This window comes from Mauremys mutica, chromosome 8 (assembly GCF_020497125.1).
Source record: "Mauremys mutica isolate MM-2020 ecotype Southern chromosome 8, ASM2049712v1, whole genome shotgun sequence".
Classification (NCBI taxonomy): Eukaryota; Metazoa; Chordata; order Testudines; family Geoemydidae; genus Mauremys; species Mauremys mutica.
Window position 1 is genome coordinate 54,032,145 of NC_059079.1, and position 22,876 is coordinate 54,055,020.

Consider the following 22,876-nt stretch of genomic DNA (forward strand, 5'->3'; position numbering starts at 1 on the left):
AAAATACTGACTCCCTGCCCCAGGGGAACAAACTGGGAGCAGCACCTCTCCTCTGCAGAATTCACATTCCATGTTCAGGCTGTGCTGCAGTTAAGAGCTCTGCCTGGGGCTAGGATGTGCACTATGAGCAGACAAAACTCAGGGGTGGGCTAGGAGACCTCCCTCCTGCCCTCCCTAAATGGTGCCCCTGTGAATACTGTGTCAGAATATTCCCAACAGACAGGGATTCTCTTGCTGTTTTACACAGTATAAAGCTCTGGAGAACAGGTTTCAGAATAGCCCTGTCCTTTGTGGGGAGGTAATATCCATCAGTGTATTTGAGGTCTTCGTCTTTATACACTGTTCAAAAAGACATTGAAACTAACTGGAACACCTTGAGTTTACAATACCAGTTTACCTTACATCTGTTACATGCACTAACCTTTCCAGTTGCTGGTGGTAGTTGGTTGGAACATGTGTGACAAGAAGCCAAACTTTCTATTGCCCTGAATCATCGGTTCCAAGGCCAACAGTGTGATCATCTAGTCTGACCTCCAGTACAACACAGGCTATTGGACTTCCCCAAAATTCCTAGAGCAGATCTCTTAGAAAATCATGCAATCTTCATTTAAAAATTGCCAGTAATGGAAAATCCACCAAGGCCTTTGTAAATTGTTCCAATGGTTAATTGCCCTCACTGTTAACATTTTACACCTTATGTCCAATCTGAATTATCTAATTTCAACTTCCAGCCACTGGATCATAGTACACCTTTCTCTGCTATACTGAAGAGCCCATTATCAAAGGCCCTGTCTACAATGGCAAGTTTCTGCACAGTAAAGCAGCTTTCTGTGCTGTAACTCCCGAGGTGTACACATTGCCAAGAGCCACTTAGTGCACAAGCAGCAAAGAATCCTGTGGCACCTTATAGACTAACAGACGTTTTGCAGCATGAGCTTTCGTGGAAATTTCCACTCTTGCATCCGACGAAGTGGGTATTCACCCACGAAAGCTCATGCTGCAAAACGTCTGTTAGTCTATAAGGTGCCACAGGATTCTTTGCTGCTTTTACAGAACCAGACTAACATGGCTACCTCTCTGATACTTAGTGCACAGTAACTGCACAGTTGCAGCGCTTTAAAAAAATCACCTCAATGAGAGACGTACAGCTTTCTGCGCCAGGGCTACAGTCAGGAGCGGCACCAGGGTTTTTGGCGCCCTAGGCGAGGATCCTTCCGTGCTCCCAGTCGTTGGCGGCAATTCTGCGGGGGGGGGGGGTTCTTCCGTGCTCCCGGTCTTCGGGGCACTTCGGCGGCGGGTCCCGGAGTGAGTGAAGGACCCACCGCAGAATTGCCGCCGAAGACCCGGAGCGCGGAAGGACCCCCCTGCCGCCAAATTGCTGCCCCCCCAAATCCTGGTGCCCTAGGCGACCGCCTAGGTCACCTAAATGGAAGCGCAGGCCCTGGCTACAGTGCTGCAGTGCCAGTGTAGACACTGTGGCAATTACAGCACTACGATTGGCCTCTGGGAGGTATCCCACAATGCCTGTTCTCACCTCTCTGGTCATCGGTTTGAACTCTACTGCCCTGCCCTCAGGTGACCAACCATCATCCCCACCCTGTAAATTCCTTTGGAAATTTGAAAGTCCCCTTCCTGTTTGCTTGGTGATACGTGCAGTGGTCTCAGCGCATCTTTCCAGGTGGCCAGGCCAGCTCCACGCACCAGGTGATCCCCCTCTTAGAGCAATGCCAAGCTGCTGGACCTCATCAGCATTTGGGGAGAGGAGGCTGTCCTTTCGCAGCTGCACTCCAGCTGAGGAATTATGATACCTACGGACAGATTTCAAGAGGCATGACAATGCAGGGTCAAAGAGAAGGAGCTGCGAAATGCCTTCCACAAGGCGCAGGAGGCAAACCACCACTCTGGGGCTGTACCCACGAGCTGTCAGTTCTACAAAGAGCTGGACGTGATACTCAGCAGCAACCTCATGTTCACTGCAAAGACCACTGTGGATACTTCGTTGGCTCATGTGCCAGTTGAGAGTGGACTGAGCCAGGAGGAGGAAATCTTGGACGAGGATGTGGAGGGGGAGGGAGACCCAGAGGCAGAGGATGCCTTGGAGGCCAGAGATGCATGCAGCCAGGAGCTCTTTTCTACCCTGGAGGACGCTAGCCAGTCACAGCTGTCGGAGATTGGCGAAGTGCAAACAGGAGAGGAGGACCCTGGTAAGTGGATCTGATTTGGGGAATCTCTGAAGTGAGTTGTTGGGGGCAGGAGAGTTGCAGAAAGCAGGCTTGTCTCCCACCGCATGCCTAGTCTGAGCAGCGGAACAGGCTATTGATTGACTCCCTCACTTCACAGGACTCTCCCTCAGAGATCTCAACGAAACTCTCGTGGAGATACTGGGCGATCCCCTGCTGCAGGTTCTTTGGCAGAGCTGTTTTGTTTCTTGCCCCACTAATAGTAACTTTCCCACCCCACTGTGCCATCACAGCAAGGGGGGACCATTGCTGCATAAAGGCAAGCCGCATAGGGGCCAGGGTGGAAGCCACAGGCTTGGAGAAGACCCTCCTTTGATTCCTGCTCACCCTCAGCAGCAAGATATCTTCCATAATGATCACATCCTGTGGAAAGTGTGGGGACAGGAATGATTATCAGGCCTCCCCTACAGTGCTGACTGTACCCAAGAGCCATGTGACCAGTGTACAGCAGGGTCCGGGAAGAGTTATTCACCCTGCCCCTGAAGCTACTCACCATTTGGGGGGGCTTGTTGCTCATGTATGCTTGCCAGGGGTCAGCCAGTTAGTGACAGGTGTGTGAGTACTGGCTGTGTTTTAAATCACTGAATCAATGTTGTCTGCATTGCAAACCATACTGCTTCTGTAAAATGTTGCGTTTAAACTTCACAGAGATGACCTTGGGAGCCCAGCCTCCCTCCTTGTTATCGGCGGCTGAACAGCTGTGCAGAATTAGAAAGCGGCCAAGAAGAACTAAGGAGGACTTTTTGCACAATGTTATAATGTACTCCGTTGCTGAGAAACAGGAATTGAAGGAGTGGTGGGACAGCGAGAAGAGGGACCGAAAGGAGAACGTGGCATGCCAGAATGAAGCCACGGAGCGGCTCTTAAAGGTTATGGAGCACCAAGCAGACACGCTCCATGCGATACTACCTCTTCAAACCGAGCAGCTCCGCCACTGCCCCCCCCTGCAGCCACTGTCGCAAAACATTTACCCATGTGCCCCCCAGACACCGCCAACACACTCTTATCAACCTCCTGGCTCCAGTCTATACCCACAGCATTCCACTCCTCCCCACTCAGCACTATGGACTCCCACTACCCACAGCACTCAACACCCATCCCTCTGCGGTTTGGCCCTGCTGAAGTACAGTACCCACTGCATTGTACTCCAGAGGAGAAGGTTAGATATGATCCCTGAACATACACAAATCTTTAGCCATCCCGGGACCTCCTCCTCCTCCTGTGACCTTCCCTTCCTCCATCCCCCTCACTGCTGATGTTTTTTGTTGGTTTTTTTTTTTGTTTGACTCTCTCCTCCAGTTGTTGTCTTTTAATAAAAAATTATGTTGGTTTGAAAGCAAACTTTATTCTATTGATTGAAAGCAAAAACAGCACTGCAAAGCAACATACAATTATGTTAAACCCCCTTATTGCATCATGTGCACCAATCACCTCCTAGCATTACAAGCACTGCAATCCCGAGCATAGCAACAAATATTAGTGGCTTTCAGCTTCAAATTGCTGCCTCAAGGCATTCCTGACCCTTATGGCCCCACGCTGTGCCCCTCTAATAGCCCTCGTCTCTGGCTGTTCAAACTCAGCCTCCAGGCGCTGTGCCTCTGCGGTCCAGCCCTGAGTGAAGCTTTCACCCTTTTCTTCATAAATATTATGGAGCGTACTGCACCTAGCTATAAGCATAGGAATATTGTCATCAGCCAGGTCCAGCTTCCCATAGAGGCAGTGCCAGCAGGCTTTTAAACGGCCAAAAGCACACTCAACAGTCATTCTGCACTTGCTCAGCCTGTTGTTGAACCACTCCTTGCTGCTGTTAGGTTGCCCTATATATGGCTTCATAAGCCATGGCATTAAGGGGTAGATGGAGTCTCCCAGGATCACATTGGGCATTTTGATTTCCCCTACAGTGATCTTCTGGTCCGGGAAGGAAGTCCCTGCTTACAGTTTCCTGGACAGGCCAGAAAGAAGTATGAGTCATGCACCTTTCCAGACCAGTCTGCGTTAACGTCTGTAAAACACCCACGGTGATCCATAAGCGCCTGGCGAACTATAGAGAAATACCCCTTGCAATTAATGTACTCAGTGGCTAGATTCTCTGGTGCCAGAATTGGTATATGCATGCCATCTATCGCCTCTCCATAGTTAGGGAAGCCCATTTGTGCAAAGCCATCCACAATGTCACGCACGTTGCCCAGAGTCATGGTCTTTCGATTAATGGCCCGGCACACTTCCGTCAACACGAGTCCAACGGTCGACTTTCCCACTCCAAACTGGTTAGCAACCGATTAGTAGCAGTCTGGAGTAGCCAGCTTCCACAGTGCAATCGCCACACGCTTCTTCAACGACAGGGCAGCTCTCATTCTCATGTCATTGCACTGCAGGGCTGGGGCGAGCTCATCACACAGTCCCATGAATGTGGCTTTTCTCATTCAAAAGTTCTGCAGCCACTGCTCATCATCCCAGACATGCATGACCATGTGATCCCACCTCTCAGTGCTTGTTTCCTGAGCCCCAAAGTGGCATTCCACTGTGGTCAGCACTGCCATGAATGCCACAAGCAATCTCGTGTCATAGCTACTATGCGTGGCGAGATCAGTGTTGCACTCCTCTTGCCTTTGTAGTTTAAGGAATAGCTCCACTTCCACTCATGACATGTTAGTCAGAGCGAGCAGCATACTGGTCAACAGTTCGGGATCCGTTCCTGCAGCCCAAAGAGGTGGGGCGCGCAGTACACAAACTGTTGAAAGGTGGTGCCAAATGCGGACAGAAGCACAGGGATTTCTGGGATGGGAAGCAGTGCATCACAGGGCATTGGGACAGGACACAGGATGCCCCGTGACCCTCTCCGCCTTCCCACAAGTCTTAGCAGCAGAAGAGAAAGGGATGCTCTGTGGGATAGCTGCCCAGAGTGCACCACTCCAAATACTGCTGCAAGTGCCGCAAGTGTGAACACGCTATTGCGCAGGCAGCTGACAGTGTGAACACACAACAGCAGTTTCCTTTCAGCGCGCTCTGAGCAGCGCTGTAACTGCCAGTGCTGTAATTTTGCCAGTGTAGACATGCCCAAATATTTATTCATCGTGTAGGTACTAATAGACTGTAATCAATTCATCTCTTAACCTTCTCTTAAGCTAAATAGGTTGAGCTTCTTGAATCTTTCACTAAAAGGCACTTTCTAATCCTTTAATTGTTCTCATGGCTCCTCTTTGAACCCTCTTCAGTTTATCAACATCCTTCTTGAGGGCACCAGAACTTGACACAGTATTATGCATCCTTGCATTGCATTGGCCACAGCATCATACTAGGAGCTCATGTTCAGGTGATTATCCACCATGACCCAACTCTTTTTCAGAGTCAGTTCTCTCCAGGATAATCCCCCATCTTGTAAGCATGGCCTACATTCTTTGTTCCTAGATGCATAAATTTACATTTAGCCATATTAAAACATATATTGTTTGCTTGTACCCAGTTTCCCAAGTGATCCAGATCTCTGTGAATCAGTGACTTATCCTCTCCATTATTTACCACTCTCCCAATTTGTGTGTCATCTGCAAACTTTATCAATTATGATTTTATATTTTCTTCCAGGTCACTAATAAAAATGTTATATAATGTAAGGCCAAGAATTGATACCTGCAGGACCGCACTAAGAAAAATGTCCATTCAATGATGACTTCTTATTAACAGTTACATTTTTAGATCTACCAGTGAGCCAGCTTTTAATCCTTTTAATATGTGCCATATTAATTTTATGTTCTAGTTTTTTCATCAAAATGGCATGTGGTACCTAGTCAAACACTTTACAGAAGTGTAAGTATATCAACATTACTACCTTTATCGGCCAAACTTGATATAATTTTTTATGAGATTACAAGTTATTTTGACAGGATATATTTTCCATCAACCCATGTTGATAGGCATTAATTATATTACCCTCTTTTATTTCTTTAGTAATCATGTCCTGTATCAGCCACTCCATTATTTTGCCTGGGATCAGGCTGACGGGCCCATCATTACCTGGGTCATCCCATTTACCCTTTTAAAATACTGGCACAACATTAGCTTTCTTCCAGTCTTCTGGGACTTCCTCAGTGCTCCAGAACCCATTGAATATCAAATTAATGATCCAGCAAGCTCCTCAGCCAGCTCTTTTAAGACTTTTGGATGCAATGTACACCGCTACCCCGATATAACGCAGTCGTGGGGAGCCAAAAATCCCTACCGCGAGGCTACTTAAAACTCAAACAAGTACACAGCCAATATTCATAACTTTGAATACAAAAATGATACATGCATACAAATAGGGTGAATATATTCAGTAGATCATAACCTTTACAGAGATATGTTACATGGCATATGTAGTATAAACATATTCCAGTTATGTTATATATACATTCATAAGCATAGTCCCAATGATTTAAAAATGTCTAACTATAGTTGCTGCTGTTTAACATCCTCCTGAGATATTAGTGGAAAGGCAAGAGTGTTATCATGACAATTGATCTGACTAGATCATTTGTTTCCTTTCCCCCCCACCCAATAGAGAACAGAAATATTTATTGAACATTTCTTCCCTTTCTTCATTATTATTAATAATTATACTATTTACATCTAACAGGGACACCATTTCAGATTTTGGAGGGGTGGCAACTTTAACTGTGATTCCAGGGGCTACTTGGGCACCTGAAAACACTTGTTTTTTTGCAGATGATAACTTAGAAATTATTATTTGACAGGAGCACTGTATCTATTTCCCATCTTAAGAAAATAAAATATATTAGATCCAATCAGCTCTAATACTAACATGTTCCGACACTTTTTCACTAGGAGGGTGGTGAAGCACTGGAATGGGTTACCTAAGGAGGTGGTAGAATCTCCTTCCTTAGAAGTTTTTAAGGTCAGGCTTGACAAAATCCTGGCTGGGATGATTTAGTTGGGGACTGGTCCTGCTTTGAGCAGGGGGTTGGACTAGATGATCTCCTGAGGTCCCTTCCAACCCTGATACTCAATTATTCTATGATTCAACTTCATGTCAATTCACTTAAGGGTCACTGGTTAGGTTTAAAATTGTAATGTATATTCTTACTTTGTTACTAAATCTTGAATACAACAATTGAAACAATTGTAGAAAATCATGCGTCTGATGTTTCCCCCATGAAAGCTCATGCTCCAATACATCTGTTAGTCTTTAAGGTGCTACAGGACTCATTGTTGCTTTTTACAGATCCAGACTAACACGGCTACCCCTCTGATACTAGCAGCAAAGAATCCTGTGGCACCTTATAGACCAGGGGTCTCAAACATGCGGCCCGCGGAGCTCCCCAGGGGAGCTCCGCAGGGGCCCCCAAGAGAAAAGCGGAGGCTCCCGCCTCCGCCCCTCTCCTGGAGCCTCGGCGCATAGAGCGCCGAGTCTCCGTCCGAGCGCCTGAGCCCCGCCCCGATCCGAGCCGCGTGGGGAGGGGGCGGGGCTGGGAGCTCTGGGCTGAGCGCTGCGCTCGGCATGGAGCTCACAGCCCCGCCCCCTCACCACGCGGCTCTGAGCGGGACGAAGCTCAGGCCTCGCCGGAGACGCGCTCGGGTAACGGGGGGGGGAAAGCGGGACCCGCCGGGGCCGGGCCGTGGGGGGGGGGGGAAGGGAAGCGAGACCCGCCGGGCCGGGGGGGGGGGGAGGGAAGCGGGACCCGCCGGGGCCGGGCCAGGGGAAGGGAAGCGAGACCTGCCGGGGCCGGGCCGGGGGAAGGGAAGCGAGACCGGCCGGGCCGGGGGGTGGGGGAGGGAAGCGAGACCCGCCGGGGCCGGGCCGGGGGAAGGGAAGCGGGACCCGCCGGGGCCGGGCTGGGGGGGGGGGGAAGGGAAGCGAGACCCGCCGGGGCCGGGCCGGGGGAAGGGAAGCGAGACCCGCCGGGGCTGGGCCGGGGGGCATGGGCGGCAGGTTATATACTTGTGTGGGGCCCGGGCCCCAGCAATATTCAGGGCTGGGCGCCCTGCTCCAGCAATAGTTGGAGCTGGGTCTCTTCCTGCCCCCCCCCCCCCCCCCGGTCCTGCCTGGATCGGCCCCGGCCACCGCAGGTCTCCCCCCGCCGCCGCGACCCTGCCTGGAGCAGGTCCCAGCCCCCGCCTGCCACCCCCCCTCCGCGTGTTCCCCCCCCTCCGCCGCGTTGTGTTGCGTCCCTGCCTGACAGAACGCAGCGCGCCTCTCCCCTGCCTGCTGCCCGGAGGGCTCCCAGCAGATTTGCTGTCTGCTGCCGCAGGGTCCTAGTGCCTGCCCTCCGCCAGTACTGGCAAGGCAGGCTGCCCTTACCCTGAGCCTCTCCAACCCCAAACCCTCAGCCCCAGCCAGAGCCCTCATTCCCCCCGCACCCTAATCCTCAGCCCCAGCCCTGAGCACCCCCACATCATGAACCCCTCATCCCCCTGCACCCTAATCCTCAGCCCCAGCCAGAGCCCTCATTCCCCCCGCACCCTAATCCTCAGCCCCAGCCCTGAGCACCCCCACATCATGAACCCCTCATCCCCCTGCACCCTAATCCTCAGCCCCAGCCAGAGCCCTCATCCCCCTGCACCCTAATCCTCAGCCCCAGCCAGAGCCCTCATCCCCCCGCACCCTAATCCTCTGCCCCAGCCCTGAGCGCCCCCACATCATGAACCCCTCATCCCCCCGCACCCTAATCCTCTGCCCCAGCCCTGAGCGCCCCCACATCATGAACCCCTCATCCACAGCCCTCACCCCACACTCCAAACCTCTTCCCTAGCCCTCAGCCCCCTCGCATCATGAACCCCTCATCCACAGCCCTCACCCCACAGCCCAACCCTCTTCCCTAGCCCTGAGCCCCTCGCATCATGAACCCCTCATCCACAGCCCTCACCCCACAGCCCAACCCTCTTCCCTAGCCCTGAGCCCCCTCCTGCATCATGTACCTCTCACCCTCAGCCCCACAGCCCTCACCCCTGCACTCCCTCCTATCCCCAAACTCCGTCCCAAAGCCTGCACCCCCACCCCCTGCCGCAGCCTGGAGCCTGCATCGAGCACAGAGCCTGCATCCAGACCCCCTCCCCCACCCAAACTCCCTCCCAGAGCCTTAGGCAGTAAATCTAAGTGCGTGTTTTGTCCTTTGAGTGAGGTGCATTACTGAGTGTATATATTTATTAAAACTGCGCGCGCTTAGGGGAGGAGGTGGAGAAGAGACAGGGCAGGGGCGGGGCCTCATGGAAGGGGTGGATTGGGGGTGGGGCCAGGGGCAGCAAGGGGGCGTGTCAGTGATGCGGCCCTCGGGCCAATGCACTAGTCCTCATGCGGCCCTCGGGGTCATTTGAGTTTGAGACCCCTGTTATAGACTAACAGATGTTTTTGCAGCATGAGCTTTCGTGGGTGAATACCCACTTCTTCGGATGCAAGTAGAAGAAGTGGGTATTCACCCACGAAAGCTCATGCTGCAAAAACATCTGTTAGTCTATAAGGTGCCACAGGATTCTTTGCTGCTTCTACAGAACCAGACTAACACGGCTACCCCTCTGATACTTGACACCTCTGATACTAGAAAATCTAGATTACTTTCTATCACTTTTTGCAGTTCACCAAGCTTGGAATAGATCATTTAACTTTTGGAATCATCCTACTAGGGCAAGGAGTTTAGACTGAGTTTAAACTGCACCTCGGGACATTACCCCCACTACAAATAATAAACTAGAATCTGATTTTAAACACACTCCCAAGTCACTTTCACAGTATTGCCAAACCCAAATGTTCCAAAATCGTGAGTCAGGCTCACAAAAAACCATGAGATTGGCTTTAAAATAATATTATGTAAAATAATAGATTTGGTGTTCTTTTTATTAGTTTTTGGCTTTTTGAGTCTTGAGGGTGCACCAGGTTAACATTTTGACGCTTTCTCCACAGCCACGAGGGCTGGAAACTTGTTTTTTCTTTAAGAAAGAAGGCTGAAATCATCACATATTCACTTAACTCCAGGAGCTGGGACTTTAAGGAAAACAATAATTATCATGACACTCATGACAAAATCATGAGAGTTGGCAACACTGCTTTCACTTTCGTTTAAAGGCTAATTACTTTCCAGAAGGTCTTAAACACAACACTACAGTCATTCTGTTGTAGTTTTCATAGGAGAATATTTAAAACCAAACACCAAGAAAATTCCACATTTTAAAGTTGAGAAAAAAATTGAGACTTTTAAGGTATATCAGGGCCACTGCAGGCAGGAAGGGAAAATAAACAGACACAGGAGCTCTTGGCAGCTCTTCCACTTGAAAGAACGTTGGAGGGTCCATCTTCCAGTCCTTAATCAAGTAAAACTTCTATTGCCATCAGCGCCTCCATTCATAGACATTAAAATCACAGTGAACATGTGATGACATTTAGTTAATAACTATACACTTCATACCTAAATATCTGAGCCATCTTATCCAGAGTTACACATCTCATACACATTGGCTCAAGAACTACATTTTCTGGCATAGTCTGAGCAGTGCTACACACACAGATAGTGCCCAGAGAATTATACAAATCATGACAATAATCGTCAACTTTATGGATGCAATTTCTCTTATTTGTTCTGCAATTCGCCTGAATACAGCTGAAACCCTAAGAATTTGAGGCATAAACATATCTGATACTCAAACGACACTTTTTCATTCCTTCCTTTTCTCTAACTCTGATTAAAAAATGACAAAACAAAATATTTCAGTTAAAATCTAAAATTGCACAGCAGGCATTGCTCTGCAACCCAGCCTGGGGCAGAACCTGCCACCCCTCTCATCTGAGTCTCTTCTTTCTTTCTTACCACTATGCTGCTTTTCATACTGTCAACCATGATATCCTTCCCAATCACCTGGGACCAATTGCTGGAGTCTCCGAGAACTAGCCTTGGTTTTGCTCCCATCTATCAGAGCCTTCTTTTTTGTAGCATGCAGCAGAGGGATAGTCTGGTACAGTGGATAGGGAGCTAGCCCTGAGTTCTACTCCCCCCATAGATTCCTGTTTGACCTTAGGGACAGGGTTTCATAGGTTTTTAGGCACCCAAAGATGCATCTAGGCATCTAGTGGGGAGTACAAAGCATCTAACCTTCTAGGTGCTTTGAAAATCCCTCTAGGTGCCTAAATACCTTTGAAAATCTGGCCTTTAGTCTCTCTGTGCCCCTGTGCCCCATCTGTACAGTGGGGATAACAGCACTGCTCTACTTCACCAAGGGGCTGTGATGTGAGACGCTCAGATACTACGGTGATGTGGCCACATAAGTACCACAGGTAGAGTGGGAACTTCTGTATACCACAGCTATCCCATCCCTAGGTTTTGGCCCCTTCTTTTCACCCACGTCCCTCACATCTCCCTCTTTAAAGAATATAAACTTGGCTTAGAGGGCTTGGCTGTATTTCTTCTGAGTCCCTAACAGACTCAGGGGGTGGGGATTTCTTCAACACCCCCACCCCCTGCAGTAGAATTCCTGTTTTACAGGTTTATCTAATGACTTCCAGATCTTTAATTTAATTACCAGCCCTTTCTTATATTAATCACCCTGTCTCTGTTCACATACAAAATACCGACTCCCTGCCCCAGGGGCACAAGCTGGGAGAAGCACCTCCCTGAAGAATTTACATTCCACACTAATGCTGTGCAGTTAAGAGCACCCCACCTCCGAGCACACTTCCAGTACGAAATTTAGGATTATTTTTGTTCCTAATATACTCAAAAACTCATCTTATTGTCCTGAACTCTGGGGGCCACAGATTTCTCCATGTGTCCCTTTGCTTTTCTTTTTAATTTTCTACAATTCCTAGCTTCTGATTTATATTCATTACTATCAACTTCCCGTTTCTTCTATTTGCTTTATATATTTATATCTGCCTCCACTTCCCCTCTAAATCAGTTTACATATGCATGTAGTAATTTACATAAGCACAAAGTTAGTGCAAAATCCTATTTTTCAGAGTTAGTGGTTTATGCTAGAGCCATGCAACTTGACCTGAACTGGATGGGACCCAACTGCAAGTGTCGGATCAGGTGGGAAAACAATTGGACTCTGATGGGTTTAGTTGACCCTCCTCATGCTCGAGGGATCAGCATAGTGGCAGCTGCATGCCCCGCTCCAGCCTGCTACCACCATTTTGCTGCACTGTGAGTGTGCCTACTGAGGAGCTGCAGCACCTCTTACAGTTCAGCAACAGGCAGCAGATGGCAGGAGCAGAGAATGGCTTTGAGCAGGGGGTTGGACTAGATGACCTCCTGAGGTCCCTTCCAACCCTGAGATTCTATGATTCTATGAATGCAGCCACTGGCAGTGGCACAACCAGCTGCTACCATGCTGAGCCCATGGACTGGCGGCAGCAGCAACAGCAACTCAGATTCAGGGGGAACGAACTGGTCCGAAAAGCGCTGTGACCCTCTTGACGTCAGGCCTAAAAATTAGTCTGAACAAACCTTTACTTTACATTTGCTTTATGTTGTTGTAAATGACTACCGATGGTCTTCTGCTCAGCTCTGGCAGATCCAATGCAGTCTGAACCAGTTTGTCCCCACTTTGGATAGGAAGTTGCACCAGTTCCGATAGTTGTCTTAACTCTGTCTGACAATGCAGTTCCTAACAGTTTACAACAAATTAAATGCTCCACTTCTAAGCTAATTAAGCCTTTCTTAATCATTTATTTTGGTGTATCATATTGTATATTTTTTTTGAGTGCAGTAATCTGTACTTTTATCCTGAAAGCTCAAACAATTCATCCTCTCAGTTTTGCAGTTCAGTTCCAGCATTCAAATACTGCTTCTACTGCTGCACAAACTGACTACATAATTGTACCAGTTCCTAATTATTTTGGTTTTTAGCAGTTTAGACATGAAGACTAAATCAGTTTTAGCACACATAACACATTTAGTCATATCTCATTTGAATTTGATGGAATTTCTCCTCCATTCCCCCTCTGTTTATTTAATTGATAAACAATATAAGAATTTGTCCGCAAGTAGCTAGAATCTTTCCCTTTGCCTGTGTACTCTCCACTTACAAAAGCTGGCTGCTAAGTAATAGGACTTTGAGAGAGATTCCAATTCTTCATGAATAACTGGCTTCTACCACTTGCAAACAGTTATTATTTACATGGGTGGCGGGTGAACCCTCGCTTTAGGGAGTCTAGCCTGTTGGCTGTGCCCCTTCTGCCCGAGGCCCTGCCCCTCCCGCCGCACACCAGAGCCCCGACCCCACCCCCATAACAGGAGGACCCTGAGGCCCCCTCCTGTGACTGCAGGAGCCCCACAGTCTGCCCACCCCAGCCACGGCCACGCAGGGTCGAGCCGTCCCCCGACCCCACCGAGTGCTGGGCTGAGCCACCGGCCACCCCAAGCCACCATGCCAGCCACGCCAGGCCAGGGTGCTAGGGAGGAGGGATGCAGCAAGCAACAGCAGGCAGGCAGCAGCAGACAGTGGGGGCTTGGAGAAGGGGCAGGGCTATATCTAGACTGCAAGTGAAGATGTGATCATAGCCTTCTCTGGCCTATTATACCCGCCATTCATGATCATTTATCATTATTAGGCTAGCCCAGAGAGTTTGGACCCTGAGCCTCTCCCATCAGACTCTACATTCATTTCTTGGCCTCCATCTCCCATGCCCTCTCCCCTCCCCCCTGCATTCCTCTACATGTGTTATTTTAGAGTATTAAGTACTAATATTAAATTGTGATTTATTTTTTTTTGCTGATCAATTGTCCAAACATCCAGTGTTCTAAACTTTTATTAGCTATATTTTAAAATAGATTCCTGTAGTTTGGATACCTTATTTTTGTCTGCTTTATGTGTTTCTGGTCTGACAGGGGTTTTCTGTCTCTGTTTTCATTCCCTGTGCACACATCTTAGGCTCTGCCATCTGCCAGAAAGTAAAATTTACTTCATCGTCTGTATTTTCTCCAAGTGCTTCATTGTATTCTTTTGGCCACAGATCCTAAATTCCAAAGGAATGTTTTCTTCTTTTGGATCCTAGAAACTATAAAAATGGTTTTGAAAAATAAACAGCAGTTTAAAAGGGAATCCCCATTTATAGCAGATGTCTCTCCTATCTCTGTAATATCTTGTAGCTCCTATCTTAAAGAAAATGCAATGGAGGAGAGAGAAATTATGTCACCACATTACAACATTTTTGCCTAGATTAGAACCATCTAGTTTGAGGGTATGTCTGCACTGCAGATAAAGGTGTGACTGTAGCACAGGTAGGCATGCCTATGCTTATTTGACTCTAGCTAAATGTGAGTAACAATAGTAGTGTAGACATAGCAGCACAGCTTATCAACCAGAGTACAGACACCAGTCTCCAATGTGCTTGTACTCTGGTTGCTAGACCATGCTGAAGCCCGTCCTGCTATATCATTGCTGCTGCTATTACGCATACTATTTAGACTAATGCTAGCACAGGTATGCCTACATATGCTATGATCACATCTTCACTTGCAGTGTAAACATACCATGAGTCCTCGGTCCAAAGGAATGATTTTGATTATCCAAATTTCGTTTAATAACCTATGTCAGTTTTGTAAAATTCTACTTGCCCAGGACAAGTAACTTAATTTTTGACAAGCAAGTGAAATATAAATATTTCATTAACATCAGACTCTCCATGATTAGGGTGGGTGAATAGACTTTTCTGTTGGAGGTAATAAATTTTCCTGGCTGTTTTTCAAGAATGAGATGTAGGTATCCTGAATTATTCTCTGACATGGTGATTAAACAGCTCCTCTCTCCAAAGTCATTGCAATCCTTTTTGCATGATATGTAGCGGGAAAGAATGGGAAACTGAAACCATAATTAATACATCATGCAAATGTTATATAAACAAACTAATTGGTTTCTGATTTTTTTTTTTAAAGATGGTGTGGTTGTGTCTGGAAAAATGGATAACAACAAACTAGATGTGTATATGTCTGAAGCAGAAATGAAAAACAAAGAGGAAAGAACTGAACAAGAATCTATAAGGGAGACTGATAGTACTATTTTGGATGCCTCATCTGATTCTCCAAGAGGTTTGCTAACAAACTTCAGAAATCTTTGTAGTAGGGGAGGGGGAAAGGATGTGAGACGTGATTCTTAGTACAGGTTGTGCTCCAGGTTCTGTTTCAGCCACAAATATATACATATACACAGAAAAGGCTGTACTCCCCCGATGCCCTGGATTTCAGATGTTTTTCATCTGAGCTAGCATTTTCCCCTGTATCATTTCTAGAAATCTCTTCTAAGGCGCTTACTGACACAGGAGCATAAAACAAGTCATGTTGTTGAAAGAGCTGGGGTCTGCATCCATATTGTAACTGAAAGTGCCACCTTTTTCATTCTCTTGGTTCAGATACATGACAGTGACTAGAGAAAGGCATTGTATCTGAGCACAGAACTGGGAGCTAGAAATTTCTGGGTTGTAATCCCAGCTCCAACACTTACGAGCTCCCTGGCCTTGGGCACGTAATTTAATCCCTGCTTCAGTTTCCTTTCCTCATAAGGTACTGTGAAGTTTAAGGTTTTTAAAAGGTTTTAAAAGCGGAAAACCACTATAAAGTCAAGTATTATTCTGAAACTGCGTCTCCTGTGTCAGAGCCGCGCAATACAGTATGTAAAGGCAACAGCCAAACTGGTTATCTGTCAGTAAGGAATGGTGCCGAATTTAGTAAAAGCAAGAGAAGTTGTGAGCATTTGAAAGCAATTTTAGAGGGAGTTAATCTCAACCCTGCCAAAAAAACCAGCCCAGAAATGGATGAAGGATCTGAGGTGTATAATGTGCCATGGTTGTATTAATAAACCATGGCACATTGTACTAATATAGAAAGGTGTATCTATGATATGCTAGTCTTGCCAAACACCTCATAGGACAATTTTGTATTTGCATACCACATTTTTCATGATGTGAATATGGTGCTCTCAATCTATAGAATGGCATCAGTGAAGAATCCACAAATATAAGATGTAAACATTGTATGAAATTCTTCAGTTTAGCTTTTAGAATATCTTTAAAAAACAAAAATAAATAAATCTGGAACATGTAGGAATTCAGATAAGTTATTCCATTCTGACTATAGCACTTTCCTCAGATTTAAGTTTGAAAGATGAAGAATGCAAAATATTATTCCAGCTGGCATAAGATTCAGCTAGCATTAGAATTGAAGTGGCTGACAGAAGAACAATATGAACTGAAAAATAAATGGAATGTGAAAGTAGAAGTGTTTAACTTAAAAATCTCTAACTTTTAGAGAAACATATTTCAATTCAAAGACAGCTTGCTGATCTAGAGAAACTAGCTGACCTGAGTGAAGGTGAGTTTACATCGACTGTATCCCAGAACACAGATCAACATGTTGCAGGTATTTACATTCTTCTTTTTAATGTATTTTTAAAATATTGTCATTTTTCTTTGTAGTCGAGTGTTTGAGTCTTCAAGTTTGGAAGTTTTTTTAAAAATATTGCTTACTATTCCCCCTTACCTTTTAGCAACATCAGTTCCCACTCCATGTATCCCGTTCTTAATGACATAGGAAAGGCCCCAGTGGCTCCATTTTTGTTTGTTTTTCTCTCAGTATAGTAGCATCAATACTGTAATGAACATATACAGCTAAGAAATTGTGTTACACTGTTGGCCTACAGCTAGAAGTTATACTCTAACATTGTTTTCTAGTGTCATGCCAGAAGGGTGATCAATATTTTCCTTGGTAAATACATATGTTGTTTGAAATTAAAAGAATAGGATTATTATTTGAATAGTTGACCTCTTTGCAGCTGTTATTTCACTGTCTGGCTTGCCTCAAAGCATTTTTACTTGTATCTGTTACCTTGTAGCTGTTAAATTCCATCATCTATGTACAATGAATATGATAAGACACATATTTTATTAAAAGGCTTTCATGCTACAAGATGCTTCTCATTCATCCTGTGCTGTCCAAAGTCAAAATGGAAGCTACTAAATTCTGCCTGATTGATCATTCAGCATCCAGTCACAGAACTCAGCACCAAGGACATGCACAGTTGCATGTATGAATCATATATCAGAGCAAAATATGACTCTGAAAGCTGGATTTTATTTCAGGGTGGCATTTAAATTATTCAGAATCCTTCAATACCAGTGGATTCTTATACAAATTGATTATCACATCCCTGACTTTGACGTTTCTAGAATTGTTGCTTTAACGTTGACTACAGAAAATGATTTATTTTAAAGAAGGGATTTAAGAGTCGTGTCTGAAAGTTTGTTTTGGAGATTCAGCAGAGAGAGAGAAAGCAGACTCTAGCACTAAACGTCATGAATGTGTTTTTTAAAAGATTTTGTTTGAAGTGTAGTTACTCTGAAACGAGGGAAATGGCACTGCGGGGCTAGATAGGTATTGTGTCTCAATGATTTCCTGTTGAAATTTACAAGTAAAATTTCCCCCCATCTCCCAGCTTGGTAAACTCAACCTGGAAACTGAAAGTCAAACTGGGTTCTTTCTGCCTTGTGCATCAATAATAGCAAAAGTTGTATAGTTAGAATTGTGTAATTCTCTGATTGATGTTTATGCCAGAAATATCTAACTCATGCTCCTGAATCTGTATTTACCTGGCTCATGAGTAAAAAGAAGCAAAAACTTAGTTTGCCAGTAACTAGATACGAGTCTGAATACACAGAGAGAAGATCAGTTGAGTAAGAACACGTCAGAAAAATGACTGTGTAAATGACATTAGCCACGCTTTGAAATATTATTTGATGAGAAATTCACTGAGAGTGGATTGGGTTGAAATAATTATTATTTATTTGTATTGTGGTAGTGCTTAGGAAGCTCCAGTCATGGATCAGGATCCTCACTGTGCTAACTGCTCTACAAACACACAACAAAAAGATGGCCCCTGCCCCAAGGAGCTAACAATCTAAGTATAAGACAAGAGGCAACAAGTAGATAGAACATCATGAATAAAACAAAACTTAGAAAACGTTGTTGAATGTTTTAAAGGAGCATATGATACCTGCATGAATGGCATTTTGGGATTATAAACTTAAATATGTCTGAATTTACAGAGTTTAATCTTTTATTATACAAAAACACAATTCTACCTGTACTAGATGTGGAGGAAAATAATGTTTTGTCTCAAATATGCATTAGTTATATGTATGGAAATTTATACCAATATATAGTAGCATATACAATTCTAGTCTGCTTATATCTCCTTGTTTTGTTCTTATATGAATTTTCAGCTGGAAAGAAACCTTGTCCACTGTGTCCTGAAGAGAAATTCAAAGCTTGCTATAGTCATAAGCTCCATCGCCACCTTCAGAATTTGCATTGGAAGGTTTCTGTTGAATTTGAAGGTAAAGTCTTTTATACTTGAATAGATTGCTTATATTTTATGGAACAAAGTACAGCATAAGATTAAGTGGAAGCGTAGAGCCCAATTCTGTAGTCCCCCCATGCATTTAAAATTCCCATTGAAGCAGTGGGAGTTTCACGCACATAAAGACTTCTAGATCCTGACCCTAAATCAGAGCCAATGGTATGTTCCTCTTTAAACTTAATGTTTATAGCACAAGTCAAAATCTGCATATTTCATTATTTTTCTGACTAATTTTAAAATTGCTACATGGATATGCTAAATGAGTTTTTAATATTAATATCAGGAAATATCTGTGGATATTTCACCTTAATGTGAGTTTGTTTATACACCTAATCAGTGGTGCAAGAAAAATCCATTTCTTATTGGGGGGGGGAACCAGCAAAGGGGAGCACGTGACCTCCCCACGTGGCCCTCCATGTGATTCCTCACTGCCCAGCCCAGGGCTCCTCCTGCTGCACCAGAGACTTTGTGGCAGTGGTCTCCCGGGAACCGCAGCGGGGAAAGGAGCAGAACCCCCAGCCCTGCCCCCTGCCCTTCCATGGAGCTGCGTATCTGTCCTCCCTCTGTGTACCACAGCAGCAGCCCCACCAGAGGACAGGGCTGGGCGGGGTGGGGGAACAAGGTGCCAATAAGGAGACACAGTAGGTTACATTTTAAAGTTTATCATATGGAAAGTTGTTTGGCAGTATTATATTTGCATACAGTACACAAGTGTTTTATTTGTTTAAATTGCAGTCAAGGCTTTTGTGGTGTTCACAGCACAGGTATTTTCACTTGATTAGTAGGCTGTGGGTAAAATTTTCCAAAGCTCTTAAGTCCCAGATTCAAGGATAACTTAGGCCTGGTCTACACTGCATGGCAGAATCCATCTAAATTATGCAACTTCAGCTACATGAATAACATAGCTGAAGTCGACGTACTTAGATCTACTCACCGCAGTGTCTTCACTGTGGTGAGTCGACTGCTGGCGCTCCCCCATCAACTCCGCCTGCACCTCTCAGCCTGGTGGAGTACAGGAGTCGACAGGAGAGCACTTCGGGGTTGATTTCTCGCGTCTAGACTAGATGCGATACATTAATCCCCGCTGGATCGATCTCTGCCCGTTGATCCAGTGTGTAGTATAGACATACCCTTAGACATGAAGGAGCCTATGTCTTATTTGAAATCTATAGGACTTGGGAGCCTAAGTGGTTAAAAGTCACTTTTGAAAATGGAACTTAGGAGCCTAAGATGTTTAGATGCTTTTGAAAAGGTTACTAGTCAGGTAGATGTTTCAAGTCCTAACAACTACCTAGTACAGTTCTGGGACCTGAGTGCCTGACAGTGATATTTTTTGTATTAAAGTTTAACAGCAGAAGCTTCTCTGCATTGATAGGATATATGTACCAGAATAAGTAGATGCTATTATTTACTCTTATTATTTATTTGTATTGTAGAAGCACCTAAGGTGCTCAATCAAGGTCCCATTACAATTGTACTGACAAGTAACAAATAAGATAATCCTTACCTCCAAATTGCTTATGATATATGATAATTATGTACTATGTATTTATCATACTGTAAGTTGACAAGAGCTAGTTTGTTTTCTAGGATACAGAATGTGCATCTGTCACTTACCTTGTCGCCCAGTGAAGCCAAACCTCATTGGAGACCAGGTAACAAATACTAGATCACATATGCTCATTTACTCTATAAAAAAGGGGAAACTAAGAAGAACTTTTGTGAAGTGTTTCAATGTAGTCTTCAAACATATGTTGTTTTCTGTAATGGGATGCAGAACCTTATGGTCCCCAATTCAAATTCAGCCAAGACCTTTAGGTGGTGAGAATTAAACCTTTCTGATGTTAGTTGAATGGCCTATGGTATGTGTAATGGATTTGGTGGTCTCAGTCCTGTTCCCCATGGACAGATGTCCACATCAGATAAAATAGTACCACATTTTGGACTAATCAGCAACCTTGTTTGCAGTCACAGGAGAGGCCGAAAACTTAGTAGACATACAAAATAAATGTACTGTACCCTTTTGACCCCTAGAAGTGATCTTTTTGGGTCAGGTTGAGAGGGGCAGTAGTATGGAGGAAGCCAGTACTGTCACTTCCCATGCTACATCTTTTCTGTGGACATACTTTTGTCTGCAGTCTCCAGTCCAGAACCCTTTGGCCACACGCAGCTTTTTTTTTTTTTTAAGATTATCTAACTCAGGTTCAATTCCAATTTAGGTCTGTTGCTGTATTCTAAAAGTGCTGTAGCCATGTTGGTCCCAGGATATTAGAGACACACGGTGGGTGAGGTCATATTTTTTATTGGACCAGCTTCTGTTGGTGGAAGACACAAATCTTTCAAAGGTTACTTAGGGCATGGCTACACTTGCAGATGTAGAGTGCTGTGAGTTAAACACTCTCAGCTGGAAGTGCACTCACGTGGCCACATCAGCGGCTTTTGCAATGCCACAAAGAGCAGTGCATTGTGGTAGCTATCCCAGGGTTCAAGTGGCTGTAATGTGCTTTTCAAATGTGGGGGGTGGGGTGGAGTGTGACAGGGAGTGTGTTGTGTGTATGTGCTGGGAGAGAGAGTGGGTTTTTGGGGTGCTGAGAGTGTGTCAGCTGACATGCTCTCAACCTCCAAAAACCCACTCTCTCTCCCTCCACATACACACACAACACACTCCCTGTCACACTCCACCCCACCCCTCCATTTGAAAAGCACGTTGCAGCCACTTGCATGCTGGGATAGCTACCACAATGCACTGCTCTCTGTGGCCCTTGCAAGAGCTGCTAGTGTGGCCACGCCAGAGCGCTGGCAGTGTGGACAGACTGCAGCACTTTCCCTACTGCACTCTAAAAGGCTGGTTTAACTCAAAGCACTCTACATCTGCAAGTGTAGCCATGCCCTGAGTGGACGGGTTGGGAGTTAGGACGCCTGGGGCTGCTTTAATGCGCTCTAACTTGCAAGTGTAGCCATGCCCTCAGAGTTCTTCTTCAGGTCTGAGAATCATACTCAGAGTGTCACAGCTAAATACAAGGTGGAACAGATTCTTTAGCCTAAATAGTCAACACATATTGTAAAAGACCATTCAAGGGAAAGTGGTCGGTTAACACCTTTGCAGCCATAGGATGGAAAAAGAGGACTTGGGGGGTTACAGATTGTTGTAGTAAACCATAAATCAAGCATCTCTATTAAGTCCATGATTTTTAGTATTTATAGACCACTATGTACAAGAAACCCATGGATAATCACACTTGCCTTGACAGATCCAGTAACCACCCCAAACACAACAAGAAATCTATTGTCTACAGCCAGGCCGTCCAATGCCACAGAATATGCTTGGAGGAGAAAGTCTGGGATATACACTTTAGCACATTTAAAACGGCCTTCACCAAACAAGGATGCTCCACTAGAGAAGTAGATCACATCACTGAATGGGCCGCTCCAATATCCCAAGAGATCTTGCTTCAATATGGGGGATTTGGGGAACCCTCCAACTGCACACCCCTAGTTGTCACCTACCACGCCACACTCGAACCCCTGTGGGATATCAATAAATAATTTCAATGCATACCTATTTGGAACCACATCCTGAAAGAAACAGGTCCTGAACCCCTTCTTCTGGCCTTCCAACAACACCCCAACTTCACTATCCAAAGCAATCTCCCCACAGACCAGGACACACCAACTCAAATTGGAAGACCCTTTCATAACAACAGATATAAAACCTGTAGACGCATTTCCACTGCTGTGATAATCTTTACTCCCTGCCCCCAACACACCCTGCAAAATCCATGGGTCCTACACATGCCTATCACTACATAGTGTACCAAACCCAGTGCACTAAATGCCCCAACAACTATATGAGTGAAACAAGACAATTTATGCGCTTTCCAATGAACTAGCACAGAAAAATGATAAAAGAGAAAAAAGACACTATCAACTGTGGATAAATACTTTTCACAAAGTAATCACTCCATATCCAGTCACTCTCAGTCCTCATCCTCAAAGGAAACTTGTATAACACTTTAAAAAAAATGAGCCTGGAAGCTTAAATTCGTAACTTTGCTAGACACTAAAAATCATGGACTGAATAAGGACACTGAATTTATGGTTTATTACAACAATCTGTAACCCACTAACGTCCCTTTTTTGTCTAATGATTGTAGAGGTGTTAACGCACCACTTCACCTTGAGTGGTGTCTTACAATATGTGTTAACTATTTATGCTAAACAATCCGTTCCACCTTGAATTTAGCTGTGACATCAGGTCAGGTCTACACTACAAACATACATGGGTATAATTACATCACTTGGGT

At 45.3% G+C, this 22,876-nt stretch overlaps 1 protein-coding gene across 3 annotated transcripts in view; it reads left to right on the forward strand.

Annotated features, from left to right (window-relative positions):
- TRMT1L (tRNA methyltransferase 1 like) overlaps positions 1 to 22,876 on the forward strand; it is a 52,546-nt gene that overhangs the window by 5,178 nt on the left and 24,492 nt on the right. For 2 of the 3 annotated variants that reach the window (XM_045027099.1, XM_045027097.1), the window contains exons 2-5: positions 15,098 to 15,250; positions 16,466 to 16,576; positions 18,436 to 18,549; positions 20,163 to 20,227. In XM_045027099.1, the coding sequence (XP_044883034.1) occupies positions 15,121 to 15,250; positions 16,466 to 16,576; positions 18,436 to 18,549; positions 20,163 to 20,227 (420 nt within the window). In that variant the 5' untranslated portion in view covers positions 15,098 to 15,120. The remainder of the gene's footprint in view (positions 1 to 15,097; positions 15,251 to 16,465; positions 16,577 to 18,435; positions 18,550 to 20,162; positions 20,228 to 22,876) is intronic. The other variant, XM_045027098.1, reaches the window with a different exon arrangement.